At 41.9% G+C, this 12,460-nt stretch overlaps 1 protein-coding gene across 1 annotated transcript in view; it reads right to left on the bottom strand.

The window, feature by feature from the left end:
- Positions 1–307: 307 nt before the first annotated feature.
- The window catches only part of ATP7A (ATPase copper transporting alpha), a 41,346-nt gene continuing 29,193 nt past the window's right edge, over positions 308–12,460 (bottom strand). Inside the window, exons 14-23 of the mRNA XM_035113566.3 lie at positions 12,140–12,274; positions 10,828–11,022; positions 10,421–10,603; positions 8,982–9,195; positions 7,331–7,477; positions 5,896–6,038; positions 5,201–5,404; positions 4,992–5,109; positions 4,049–4,151; positions 308–3,080 (exon numbers count right to left, since the gene is read on the bottom strand). Coding sequence (XP_034969457.1) covers positions 2,804–3,080; positions 4,049–4,151; positions 4,992–5,109; positions 5,201–5,404; positions 5,896–6,038; positions 7,331–7,477; positions 8,982–9,195; positions 10,421–10,603; positions 10,828–11,022; positions 12,140–12,274 — 1,719 coding nt within the window. The 3' untranslated portion in view covers positions 308–2,803. The remainder of the gene's footprint in view (positions 3,081–4,048; positions 4,152–4,991; positions 5,110–5,200; positions 5,405–5,895; positions 6,039–7,330; positions 7,478–8,981; positions 9,196–10,420; positions 10,604–10,827; positions 11,023–12,139; positions 12,275–12,460) is intronic.

Here is a 12,460-nt window from a genome sequence, read left to right as displayed (position 1 = left end):
CCAAAGGAAGAAAACTGTAATACTTCCAGAACAGGCATAAGCAAACTGGGCCCTCCAGATGTTTTGGGACTACAACTCCCATCATTCCTAGCTAACAGGAACAGTGGTCAGGGATGATGGGAGTTGTAGTCCCAAAACATCTGGAGGGCCCAGTTTGCCTATGTATGCCTGTTCTAGAATAATACCAGTTATCAGGTAACGAACAGGAACTAAACTGAGCTATCATATGGGTCAGATTTTCTTGAGGTGGCAGGACAGGAAATTAATGGCTCTTCACTGCAGGCTTAACGGGCAATGAAACTACAGAGCAAGTAAAGTGGATATTTATTCAGGCAAGTAAAGGCTCACAGATTGGCATGCCATTAAAAATTTTAAAATATCTGTTTCTCAGAGGGAAGCCATCACCAGCTCTGCTTGAATAGCCTGATTCCATCAGAAAGAAATATTTCAAGCATGCTTTGTGTAAATTACAAGGGAGGGGAGAATATAACTTCAAGGGCAGAACTGTGAGATGCAGAAAAATAAATTTCCAAGATTTCTGTTTCACACAGATCAAACATCAAAAGCTGTTTTCTTTAACACCCCCCAATACCCTTCCATAATTATTACTATTTTGAAACACAACATGATTGTGAAAATATTTCATTGAGCTTTCCAGCCACTATTGGGTTAGTCAATATGGTGTTCTATGGTCAGTTAAGCTGCAGTCTTACAAACATTTCTAGTTTAAAGATGTTTAAAGCACACCATTTACTTAGTTCCAAATACACATATTTTTTCACCACTCTTGCCAGTGGTGTTTGATGGCCAGCACAGGACCCCACACTGGCATCTAACATGCCAGAGGAAAGGAAGAGGCCCTTGGCCCTTGCTTTTCCTTTGTAGGCAGCCCCACTCCCTTTTTTGGAAAACCCAGTCTCTTGAGCCAAACTGAGGCTACAGAGGATGAGTGGCCACATAACTGCCAAGCACAAAGGGCTGGTGCGGGCTGGCAAAGTCCATGATTCCTGAATGTGGGACAGACCTGCACAGGATGTGTGCCAGAGAGGGTCAGGATTCTGAGTCATATGATGACTTACTCCCTGGCAGTGGACTTTCCCTGATATACTTTCTGCACTCTTATTATCCCATCATGACTTGGGGTGAGAGTGAAACAGCTGCAGTTTGGCTTCATTTCCCCCCTAAGTATGGCTTTAGGAATGGGATTAATGATGACTAAAACTTGTGCATTAATGCCCCTGCAGGTCAAGAACAAGAGCCCTGGTGTTTTCTGAAACGTGGTCCTCTCTCTCGCTATTTTAAACACCATAAAAATGCCTCTATTATCAGGTTAAAGGACTCTACAATGTATGTCTCCAACCGCTGTTCAAACATCAACAAGGCAATATTCACTGCCAAGGGTTACAATCTAAGACCTGCTGAACTGTTAAACATGGTGAGAAACCTGGGCAAACCTAGCGCCAATCTCTCTCTATAAGTTAAATAATATAGCAAATGTATTTTAAACTCTGTGGTGTAGGGAGACAAAACAATAGCTTCCCATCAATGCAGAACCCGCATTTTGGCTTAGTACTGCCTTCCCAACCCTTATGCCCTCAAGAGGTTCTGAACTGCAAAACTCCCGACAGACCCAATCCAGCATAGCTGTAACTGTAGGGGTAGCATTGTGACAACCATGACAATTTTTAGCTGAGCAAAATGGAAAATAAATGAAAAGTTCCAAGACGAAATAAATAAATAAAGAATGCTCAGGAGCCTTTAAAAAAAACCTAAACAAAAAAAAAAACATACTCAGAATGCAAGAAGGGGAGCTCCCTGAAGCGCTGGAGGAAAACACCTCTTTTAAAACTCTGCAGTCTCAAACATCTACCTACTCACCAGCATACATCTCAGATCATAGAATCACAGAATTGGAAGGAACCGTGAAGGACACCTAGTCCAACCTGCTGCAATGCAGGAATATTTTTGCCCAACATGGGGCTTGAACCCATGACCCTGAGATTAAGAGTCTCCTGCTCTGCCGACTGAGCCACTCCATCTTTATGAAGTTACAAAGACATAGACCTCTGAGTAATGAAAAACATCACAAGGCATGGCCCTGACTCCTCAATTCTTTGTGTGGCAGTGGCTGTGGCAAGAGTGGAGCTCCTCTATACACTTGAAAGCACCGTTCTCACTAGTAGCTTCGGGTGAGTGCACTAAATTGTCTATAGCTCTGCAGCTGGGATGGGGAGGAGAAACAAATAACAGAAATTGTTTCATTTTTTTTTTCAAATCATGGGAAAAACCTGTGTTGCAATGTTTTCTGAAAAATGCCATTTTACACATAGCAAATTAGGAAGAAATTATGAAGACAACTGTTACAAAATAAGGCACATCTGTGTTTCAAAAAAAGAAAGGGAAAAAGAAGTCATGGTTTCTATCCTTACTTGTTCACGTTCTATAAAAATGTTGCATTGCATGCAAAGACATGGCCTAGAAACCATGTGCTGGTGACTGCCCTTTCATGATCCCAGCAGCTCAGCAGTCTCTTGTTCTGCACTGCCTTCCAGTGCATACTGTGGCTTGTGAGTGTTGATTTTGGATAAGCTCTGGCTTGCTAATACTGGCAAAGCACTGCAGAAACTGCCAACCTCTTGAGTTAGAAGTGATTTTGGGGGGGATAGGGATGGAATTGCCCTGGTCAACTGAGCAATTCAAACCCAATTCAAAATGATTGGAAACACAGTGCAGCTGGTCAAGCTCCAGAATAGATCAGTGCATGAAGAGAGACCAAGTCCAGTTCTCAGCAAAAAAAAATCTTTCAGAGAGTTGTGTCGTCTTCCTCCCGGGAATCTACAACTAGAAGGGAGTGCTTGTCTGGCTCACTGAGGACTATGCTGCTGAGGGACCGCTTGTCAGAGAAGAGGGAGTTTAAGGAAGCTCGGCTGTAAGTGACAATTCGGTCCATGAGGTTCAGCTTTGGGGATCTTGGTCCAGTTTCATCAATTCCAATGTGGACACTGATTTCGGAAGGGCTCTTCTGCCTCATCTGGCCATGGGTACGCCGTTCATATTTCTCACAGGTAGGTTTCTTATAGCTAAAGGGAAGAGAAAATGCACAAAAATTAGCTCTGCATCAGTTTGAAACAGGGTTGCAATTTAATCATTCAGTTAATAATTATAAAAGCTTGTAGTCTGGACTCTGGATGAGAACCTAGAGGCTGAGAGGGAGGCTGTGTCAGAAGGAAGATGAATTGCTATTGATTTTTATATATTTGTAACTTTGTATTAATATAAAAAAATTATATGTAACTGTGTGTTTCTGTAATATTTTGTTTTACGTTGTTTTTTTAAATACCCCTCTTAAAGAGATTTTTAAAAAATATATTAAGAGGTACAGAAATTAAATAATCAATAATCAAATCAAACTGTGCCAATTTCCTCCCCTGACTGGCTCCAGAGGTGCCCAGCTACAATATCATCCATAACCAGAACAGACCAGTCTGAGAAGACAGAGTTCTCTATGTTGCCTGCAATGTCTTTTTGCAAAGCGAGGAATTCCTAACTGGGATGGAAGTGTGGATATAAAGTCTCCTCCCCTTAAAATGCTGCCACGGGGCTGAGGACAAAGTGGGAATGTGAAAACCATGGTAGTCCAGCAACTAACAGTATTTGTTAGTCTGGATAGACAATTTCAATTTGATCCCCAGTTTAACCAAGGATCAAATCAGTAATTAGGCTAATGAGCTCAATCGGCAAAAACTGCAAAAACTGACATGCTCTATATAGAGTTGTGATGAGGCTGAATGAGACATGCAATGCATTAAAAGTACATTATTTAAAGCTCACTGCATTAAACAGCTGTTTATGGGGCAGGGGATCCTTCTGGAAAACTGCAGGCACAGGTAAGTCCTACCTGAATTTTGAAAAGTTAGGACAGAGCCTAGCTTGCTGGTTATCCTCTTTGGAAGAGCAAATTATTTTTCTCAAAATGCAAACATGGACTTCACAAGCAAGTCATGAAAGTAAGAATGAGGAATGAGAAGCTTGAGGATACTGTACTTACAATTTTAGCAGCAGAGAAGACAACACAACAGAGACTGAAGAGGCAGCCATTGCTGCAGAGCCCATCCAAGGCTGCAGAACCAAACCAACTGGAAGGAAGACGCCTGGGGAGGGAAATTGGAAATAACTCTAGGGGATGTTAAAGAACAAAGTCACAAACATGATTCTGAAATCTATTTTAAAAAATCAAAGCATGTTAAATTAGTGTGTATGTAGGTGGGAAAATCTTGCTTAAGGCCCTCTTCTGAAGTACAGCTTACTCAAATAACTTTGGTTTATGGGGCAGCATGCAAATGCCAAAAATTAATCAAGAAAGTAAGTAAATCTAATCCAGTTTGTTCAGCCCAGACACTGAGGTCCAGTTCTGAGGGCCTTCTGGCAGTTCCCTCATTGCGAGATGTGAAGCTACAGGGAACCAGGCAGAGGGCCTTCTCGGTAATGGCGCTTTCCCCGTGGAACACTCCCCACATCAGTTGTCAAGGAGATAAACAACTATACAACTTTCAATAGATCTCTGAAGGCAGCCCTGTATCAATAAGTTTTTAATGTCTGAGATGTCATTATTTTTTTAACGTTCTGTTGGAAGCTGCTCAGAGTGGCAGGGGGAATCCCAGTCAGATAGGTGGGGTATGTAAATAATAATAATAATAATAATAATAATAATAATAATAATAATAATAATCAACTGGAAAAGCTTCCCTTTTTTCTACCCACTATAATTTGCATGAACATTTAAGAATGAGTTTGGGTATCAGTTGCAACCCTTAACACTCTTTTTTTCTGTGCAACATATTTATATCAACTGCAGCTTTCTTCCTTTCCTCACACACAAATTTCTCCTACATAAGGAATTGTTAATTGATATATACTTGCAATTAATGTTCCATGGAAGGAAAAAAAAAGCAATATTATACACATTGTCAAAGTCAAGAATCATCACATACCAGCAGCTACAGGAACTCCGACAAGATTGTAAATGAGAGCAAAGACAAAGTTGATTCGTATCCTTTTAACAGTCTTCCGTGATAAATCTATGCTTGCCACCACATCCAGCAAATCATTCTGCCAAGTAAGAATTAACAAGACTAGTTACATTGATGGCACAATTTGTTTTACATTGAATTAAGGGTCTTCACTCCATCCAATCACTTACCCTAATCAAAACCACATCTGCTGCCTCAATGGCCACATCTGTGCCTGTGCCAATGGCAATTCCAACATCAGCCATGGCAAGAGCAGGGGAATCATTGATCCCATCCCCCACCATTGCTACCCGTTTCCCTTCTTCCTGCAGTTGCTTTACTTTGGCAACCTTGTGGGAGGGAAGGACTTCAGCAAACACTTTAGTGATGCCAACCTGAAAAAGAAAAGGAAGTTCAAAATCACACCAGAAGATTCCTCAGACACAAAAAAAGTACAGCTGGTAGGAACAACGAGTTCTGTGAAACTACGAGATTCTCATCTTCGAAAAGCATTCCCCCAACAATGAGTGGCATTGCTTAGGTTGGAATATCAAAGCATTATTTAACTCAGTACATCTCAAGCGATCTGATGCTGTAGACCAGCAACCCCTGCCTCCAAATGTTCTAGGGACCAGTAGCATATCTGAGTCCCTGAAGTATCCCACCCAACCTGAGCAGTGGTGGAGTCACCAGAGACTGGCAGCTGGTGGGCTCTCAGAACCTGTCTGTGGACCACCACTTTGAGTAGCACTGATTTAACTGATGCTCCAATGACTGAATAAGTAATCTATTGCATTTTAAAAAATTGAAGGGGGGAACCTTTGGACCTTGTAGGCATTATGAAAATTGCCTGAAGCAAGGCAAGCCAACATATGGAGCAGCTTACCTGAGAGGCAATAGACCTGGCTGTTTTGCTGTTATCACCAGTCATCAGAACAACTTCTAAACCCATAGCCTTCAAAGTACGGACTGCCAGCTCTGCTTCAGGTTTCACCGTATCAGCAATAGCTACCAAGCCACAGAGTTCTCCTAGACAGACATGAATATGTTTCCATTAATCCTCTTTGTTTTCTGAAGAGCACAGAAAGACTATATTTTCCTTCACCCCCTTTCTCCTTCCACCCATGGGGCATTGCACAAATTTAAAGACGAGCTGTTCTTCTCACTTTCTAAGGCAGTGATACTGGCTTCCTGGGGGGAAAGCTTCCAGAAAGTTTCCCAAAGCCCTAGAACTACTGGGATTTAGCTTGTCTTACATGTAGAACACAAAACTTTAAAAGTATGCCAAATTATATGCCCTCCTTCCTTTTCTCTCTCCCTCCAGATCTCAAATAATATTTCTAATAGCCAAAACTATCTGAATCAAGGTTCTGTGGAAATCAATAATGTGGCCTAAATGTTAAATGCAAATGCATTTACTGGCAAGCTTTACTTGGAAAGCATTTTAATGGAAGTAATTGTAAATACACGCAGGTCCTGCTATGCAAACATAATCTGTTTCTGTGAAACAGTTTGTAAGGCGGGTGCTCACATAGTAAGCCCCATTCCTTCCTGGGGAGAAAACCACAACATGCCCCAAAATTGTTTAAATAAAACCCAGTAAAACCATTAACACCATTACTATAATGAATAAAATCACAAATACTGCTACAATTAAACTATGTACCTGTATTTATTCAACAAGAAAGCAACGAAACACAAGCCAAACACAGTTTTGTGGCACAAAGGGTTGACAAGGAAGGAAGGGAATGTGGATAAGTCAATTGAAAATACTTATTTACATTGCTTAATGTTTAAAGGAAAATGACACTGCATAGGATTACTGTACAGTACTGCTTTGTGTTTATATTTATTATAAGAATAGTAAACAGGGAAAAAGAAGTTAAGAACAATGAAGTTAAGAACAAAGAACAAAGAAGTTAAGAATAATCCTGCAGCTTGACAGGATTTATAGCCACACATTAGATTATCTATTAATATTATGAAACAATTCATTCTGAGAACTGGAATATTTTATATAGAAAAATATAGCAGACTTTAAGAACATAAGAACCTGCTGGATCAGAGCAATGGCACATCTAGTTTAGCATCCTGTTATCATATTCTGCTCTCATGGTTAGTAGCCTTTTGATACCTGTCTCCTCCACAAATTTGTCTAATTCTCTCTTAGAGCTCTCTTTTATCTGTCTTGAAAATATTTTGCTCCTTATTGCTTGAAGTACAACTTTTTCAGTCACTGTTTACTCCTCAGCTGCATTCTTCCCTGCCTTTTCAGTGTATCACACATAAAATCCAATCCTAATCCTCATTATCAAGCTTACCATCCACAGCCACAAGAACAGCAGTGCGACCTCGACGTTCGTGCTCAATCATGGCATTATCAACTTCATTTCTGACAAGCAGACCATTTCTCGACATCCACTCCCGGTTTCCAATTAGAATAGAATACTTTTGGGAACCCCAAGTAGCTGAAAGGAAAATATTACTGCAATTTCTGAGAAACAGGTGACCTGTTAATTACACACTACTGCTGATGCATGCTAGGTTTGCAAGAGCACTTACTCATGGCTATTCACAAACATTTATTCACTAGGGACCTATGGCTAGGGATCACAGGTGTGTGGTCACAACTACCCAGATTATGCACTTGTGCAACAGTGTGCTTACAGCTGAGCTACGTGAGCAACATAGTCACATGGTACAACTCTAGTTGGGACTGTATTACTTCAAGTTGAAGGTTGGGGAAATTGCATGTTTGAAGGTGCTCCCAATGTAGTCGAGTCTAGTTTTAATCCTGACAAAAGCTTACTTTGGGGTGGGGAGGGAGAGAGATTCAGATACACATCCATCCTGATCTCCAGTAAGAGATTATTCAGTCCAGCGAGAACTGCAACACATTTTTCTCCCACTTGGAATGACTTGCAATACTTTAAATTGATAAAATAAGGGAAATAGTTGACAAAAAAAAACTAAAAGAGAGTGAGAGATGCTGCTCTGGGTAGGAAAATATACCCTGTGTCCCCTATTTTAAGATGTAGTCATAAAATAAGCCATAGCAGGATTTTTAAGCATTCAAGGAATATAAGCCATACTAAACTATGCCTCCACTGAGTTTTGGGCTAGCATATACCCAATTTCACTCTCCGCCTCATGCAAAGATAGACAACTGAAAGCTTTCACTTTCGATGCCAAATAAAAGGCAGTTTCCCAATACAGCTGAACTCAAGAAACCAGTTTATAGGAAACCAAAAGCTGGCACTTTCAGTTTGCTTAAAGGAGGGAAAGAGGTAGTGTATGCACTCAAGACTTGCTTCATCTCATGAAGTAAGTTACATTGGAAGTGGATCAGAATCAAGGGCGTACCCACCATGCGGCAAGTTAGGGCAGCTGCCCTACTCTAGAAGCAGGGCTGGTGGGCAGAGGCGGAGCACAGCCCGGCGGAGCGCGAGTTCGCCATTCCCGCCGCACCGCGCCGCACCCTCCCTCCAGCTCCCCGGCGCGCCCTCAGGCAAGGCCAAGCGCGGCGGGGAACCAGGGAGCGCGGCGCGGTGGGCGGGAATGCCGAACGCGCGCTCCGCTGGGCTGGGCTCCGCCTCCGCCCACCAGCCCTGCTGCTAGGGAGGGGCACAGCCCGGCGGAGCGCGAGTTCGCCGTTCCCACCCACTTTGTGGCCCCTCCCCTTCCGTGCCTTGGCCCCTCCCCTTGCCCCCCCCTAGTTTTGATCCTGGGTACGCCCATGATCAGAATAAAGAAGATCAAGAGCAAATTGCACCCAGTTCCCCTCAGAGCTTTTACAAGGCACTGCTGGCACAATTTAAAACTACTGGGCTGGTATTTTACTTTTTAAAAAGCATAGGAGACATCAAATCCCACCCTCAGTGAAAGAGAAAGGCTGATGCACCTTTAGCAACAGATGCCAAAACAAGGCTTCTGCTTACATGAGGCACATTTTACAGATTCATCTCAACTTACCTGGCAACTGCTCATCAATAATCAAGGCGGGATGCATAATTTCCTCAATCTTCTCATCCATTTTCACAAGGGCTGAATTCCTGACATTGTTTTCTTCCATGGTCTCACTCCTGCTGCACAGCAGGGCTTCAATATTGGTGACTTTACAGCTAATGCCACAGCCAGGGACTACTTGAAAATCAGTACAAGTTCCAAGGGTGTCTGTGTCCAATTCCTAAAGAAAATATATAATCGGATAGTGCTTGGGATTTGGTAAATGTATACTAGACTTTAAAAGTCATTCTGCAAAAGCATACAGTATACACATCCAAGATTGTAATGCGAGAAACTGAGCCTTCAGAGTCATTGGCCCAGTCCTGTGGAACACCCTGCCACTAGGGATTCAGCAGGTGTCATCTGTGCCAACTTTTAAATGTGTACTGAAAACTTTTCTGTTCCGCCTATGAAGGCAATAATGAGTATACCCTCACAATGGCCTATTGATACTTGTATTTAATTTCTTTTTGCTTTTAACTAGTTTTTAACTTTTTTGTTTTTATTGTGTTTAATGTTTTTAAATTGTTGTAACCTGCTGTGATATATCTTTATGATGCAGTGGTATATCAACATTTGTATAAAATAATACACAGTAGGTTGAGGGAACAAAAGCACAAAGGAGCTTAAGACTAAAGAGGTGCTAAGAATAATCACATATTTGTAAGACCTGTAAATAATGAGGCTCTTCAGAAAGCCAAGTGAGGTTCATTAATTTCAATGGGTTTTCTCTTACGTTATATACCACCCCATAGATTTCTAGACACTTCAGAAGTATGTATACAGAGCTGTATTAATTATAATTATTTAAATATAATTCACTATGTAAAATTAACCAGTTACTAAAAATATACTCTAGAAAATGTTATTGTGGTGCCCATTGGCTTACACTGTTATCCCACCCTTGTTCCAAGCAGCTCAGGGTGGCATACATGATTCTCTCTCCACCCCCACCCTCCCCATTTGATGTCATCCTGATAACCATCCTATGAGGCAGATAAAGCTAAAACAGAGCAATTGGCTCAAGGTAACCAAGTGAGCTTCATGTGTTAGTGGATATTTGAACCTGGGTGGCCCCATCCCAGTATGACATGCTGAGAGAGACTGTAGGTGCACATCCCTCTGCTGGTCAGAATATTGCAGCTGTTCCTTTACTTCAGAGCATGCTATGAGCTCAAAATCCTATACTCATGAATTCTCGCTCCAGAGAGAAATCTGATGACAAAGAGAGCTTTACCATGTCACAACATTTCCAGATACCGTAAGGTGTGAATATGTAGCAAATGCATTTATTTCACTGCATGGCAGAACAGTTCAGACATGGCTGTATGTCCCCCACAATTAAGCTGGTGCTTGGCAGATAGTTAAGAGGGTGAATCAAGAAATCTCTGTATTTGCTCCTCTACCTGTTTGCAGTATCTGGTAATAGCTGCTCCCAGGGGGTGCTCACTGTTGCTCTCAGCGGTTCCCACTAGTGCCAAAATCTTATTGCGTGGCATCCGGTTACTCTCCACTAGGATCTTCACTTGCATCACCACTGGAGTTCCATGAGTGATGGTCCCTGTCTTATCAAATACCACAACCTTAACCTGCAAAAAGAATGCAAACCACATTAGGAATCAAGTGCTTTCTGTTTCTTTCTTTCTTTCTTTCTTTCTTTCTTTCTTTCTTTCTTTCTTTCTTTCTTTCGTTCATTTGTTCATTCTTTCAGACTAAAGTCATACAAGCTTTGGAGAAAGATGAAGTTAGCCAGATCCTTTTTAGAAACATGACAGTTTGTGGTCAAAATTTAAAGGAAAGTCTGATTTCTTACCTTGTGAGCCATCTCTAGAGGTTCTCCACCTTTGATCAAGATGCCATTTTGTGCTCCTACACCAGTACCCACCATCACAGCTGTTGGGGTTGCTAGCCCCAAAGAACAAGGGCAAGCAATACAAAGCACTGTAATGGAGGCTTGGAAAGCAAAGCGGATTATCACTTCATCTTTGGAAATGCTCTTATTGTACCCCTATTGACAAACAAAAAATTAGTTGCTTAGGTATGAACAAGGGTTGCTCACAAGAAAAATACAGCTTATTCTAAGGCAACTTTGACCACTCACCAAATGGCTCACAAATGTATTTAGGGCTTAATTAGAAGTATGGTGCTGACCTACAAAATTGTGTGGCCTGGGCCCCACATATCTATGGGACCACCTCCACTTCAAGGCCAACCTAAATCAATGTATTTCTAGGTTTCAAGGCTGGGCACTCTCAGTGGTTGGACCTCAACTTGGGAATTTCCTTCTGTGTTTCACTTGACACTTAACGAGGCATGAATCTGGGTGTACTTCCATAAGCTACACAAGAAGCATTTATTGAAATTGTATAGTGACGCACCTGGAGTCCTTGGGAAGAGGTAGATTATAAGTACAATTAAATAAAATTTCAAGGTTTAAAATTCTAAAAAGTTATAATTGCCTCTGCAAACCTACATTTGCCCCTCGGTGTTCATATAAATCATGTAATTAAATCCATTACCCTTTTTAAGGCTAGTAATTCCCGATCATGTCCTCATTAAAAACTGCGTGTAAACAGATTGGTCAATTGATAAGCACATCAAGAATACCCACAAATGTTCCCACCCTACTTCCATGCTTGAAGGGAAAGGGGGCTGCTTGTATTCACTGGACATGCTTCCAAAAGCAGCACTGGGAGAGGGAAGTGTTACTCCTTCCAAGGACTCCTCTTTGAGGCAGCCCCATACACTTTAGTGCTAAGCAGGAGTGACCTCTCTCTCCATTGGCCAACAGGAAGGGAGATCAATCCAGCTTGATTTGGGTGCATGAGAGCTCCCTGCAAGAAACTCTTTCTACCTCACCCAACATGCTCAATTTGGCTGGGCTTTGGTGTCCTGGCTTCAAAGCACCAAATCACCTGGCATCATTTATGACATCTCCTGACTGACAGGTGGATGGCCCTGCAAGGCAAATCTTTATAAGGATCTGGTCTGCTGAACCAATAAGATTCCCCAGCCCTGCATTACTTGTAAGCCCTTCCAAAGACAATGTAGGGAGTGTTAACAGCATTAAAGGGTTGAAACCTGGAAGTGAAACAAATTTTCCCCAAAGAGGGTACCAGACTTACAAGAAAATAGGTTTCCACAATTTCAAAATCAACAAATCCGATCACTATCCAGGCAAAAAGTGTAAGCACAGAAACACCAACAATAAATGGAACGAAGTAGCCGCTAAGTTTGTCTGCAAACTGCTGAATTGGAGCCTAAAGCACAGAGAGAGAAAAAGAAAATAAATTCTAGCCATCTTCTCTGAGGCTTGAGGTTGTCTCGGAGACTGTCTACACCAGGGATGTCCAACAGGCCAATCTACTGGTTGATCCCCAGGAGGTTTTGGTAGATCACAGACGATCACTGGCTCCTTCATCCAGCCCCACCCCCACCCTCTAGAT

The sequence above is a fragment of the Zootoca vivipara genome, chromosome Z2 (assembly GCF_965207765.1).
Source record: "Zootoca vivipara chromosome Z2, rZooViv2.hap1.1, whole genome shotgun sequence".
Taxonomy (NCBI): Eukaryota; Metazoa; Chordata; class Lepidosauria; order Squamata; family Lacertidae; genus Zootoca; species Zootoca vivipara.
This window is presented reverse-complemented; position numbering and strand designations above follow the sequence as displayed.